Below are 1,943 nucleotides of genomic sequence, written 5' to 3'. Positions count from 1 at the left end.
GTAATTATTAGGTACCTTCGGAGTACCATAAATACGTACTCACCCCTCTCACATAATTGTGAGTTTCACTAATTAAATTTATGACAAGACCCACAATTCATATGAAAGTAAAAAGTACACATATGTAATACTTCTGAAATGTTCAATAATTTTCCTTATTTAGTCATGAAAGAGGTGTACAAGAGGAGTTTCAGTAATGGCCTAATCGTAAAGGCATTCATTATTTATGGTGCCTTTTAATTTTTATGAATTGAACTTTGAACCCCCACCTCCCCTTCTCAGACTATCCATCTATCAAAAACAAAATCTAAAAGAAAACTAATTGTTCCCTGCAGCTAGCCTTTTCGCTATAGTCGACATTATATTACAAAGCAGATGCGATTTATCATTTTGTTGTGGAAGAAAGGGCGAGGTCGGAGGTGTTACATCTTTGCAGGAATTAATATCAATCAGGCAATCAGATGCCGCAGCTTCGAGGGCAAGGAAGTCCTTGATGCTCCACCTCTCATTTGCATAGTTTATTTTACTAACGGCATTGACATAAGAGTCTAGGCACTTTAAGTACTTGTCATAGAGAGTAGGGTCTGTGGTCTGACCAAGTTGTGACTTAATCTTCGTTTTAGTTTCATTGCCAGTGGCATTGGCCAAGTTGATTGAGACTTGAGCAAGGCCATAGAGGTCAGTGGAGGCTGTGCGGTGGTCGGATTGTAAATCTTTCAAACAAGAATTAGGGTCTTCTGTCTGGGCACATATTTGAGAGAGCACATTACTGCCTATCTTCACACTAATCCTTGATTGTGTGGGGCTAATGCACAGGAATATGGCTAGTAGAAGAGAAATCAACGAGGAGGAGGAGGAGGAACAAAAGGAAGGAACTATTTGTTTCATGTTTAAAGGTATTCTTCTACCCACGAATTGGGGTTTGATTCCTTGGGAGAGTATGGAATAGGATGTATTGACAGACTTATTTATATATTACTAAAAGTTAAAAGGTAGTATTTAATGTTGTTACGCTCAGGTTGAGCCACATCAGCAATCATGTCTTTACTATTCTTTTTCTTGAATTTGTCATACTTTTGAAAATACTAATAAAAAGTAAATAATTTTCAACTTTACCTCTTACACGGTTATAATTTTAGACAATAATCCTTTGTGTTCCACAATTACAATCTCAAACGGCAATTCTTCAGCTTTCTAATGCCAGATTTTGACTTTCTAACTCATTCATCTCTTTCTCTCTTCACTCTATATTAATACAATTTAAAAATAGTTTTCCTAATACAATTTTATTATCTCCCTCATTTTTTGGGGTATAATACCTTAATACAATTGGCCATTTATTTCAATTATTATAATTTGGACCATTCGTGAATATTTATGAAAACAAATTAAATTAATTATTCCAATAAATCTTTTTTTTTCTTTATGTCAATTATCCCAATATATGTGGGTATCATACTCCTAAATTCTCCTCATCCTCCTCCTCTAATGCCAAAAATACCAACTTGTAATCAACTACAAATCCCAAATTCATAAAAGTGATGCAACTCCTAATATTTCTTCTATATTTTCAAGATTATTTGAAAAAAAAACCACAAAACAAAAGAGTCATGGGTTGTCAAACGAAATTAAATTTTCAACGAAGATTAATCCTTATGTGTAATGGAATCGAATCTTCATGGGTTAGCCCTTTAATTTGGCCTCATTTACCATATATAGTTTATATGCATTTGGAAAGTTGACTAGCCTCTGAAATTTCGCGAAACACTCAAGGGTCAAGATTTGCGTAAAATTGATCGACGTACACTTCCTTTTGTTTTTCTTTGGGTGTCCTCTCCTCATGGAAAAATAAAAAGGGATAACGATAGGAAGAAAGGGTGAAACTTCATGATGCAAAATATAGAAGTCTATACGATAAGTGATTTTATTCAAAAAAAAAAAAA

At 34.2% G+C, this 1,943-nt stretch overlaps 1 protein-coding gene across 1 annotated transcript; it reads right to left on the bottom strand.

Annotated features, from left to right (window-relative positions):
- Nucleotides 1-318: 318 nt before the first annotated feature.
- LOC112030410 (pectinesterase inhibitor-like) lies at nucleotides 319-888 on the bottom strand. The gene has a single exon (XM_024063104.1). The coding sequence runs from the start codon at nucleotides 886-888 to the stop codon at nucleotides 319-321; it is 570 nt and encodes a 189-aa protein (XP_023918872.1).
- Nucleotides 889-1,943: the final 1,055 nt, after the last annotated feature.

This window comes from Quercus suber, unplaced genomic scaffold, assembly GCF_002906115.3.
Source record: "Quercus suber isolate HL8 unplaced genomic scaffold, Cork oak 2.0 scaffold_939, whole genome shotgun sequence".
NCBI lineage: Eukaryota > Viridiplantae > Streptophyta > Magnoliopsida > Fagales > Fagaceae > Quercus > Quercus suber.
Note: the sequence above shows the minus strand (reverse complement) of the source record. Positions and strands in the feature narration are given on the sequence as shown.

Bases quoted from the DNA above. Each gene is read 5' to 3' on its own strand.
- LOC112030410 (XM_024063104.1), bottom strand. From the start codon at position 888: ATGAAACAAATAGTTCCTTCCTTTTGTTCCTCCTCCTCCTCCTCGTTG.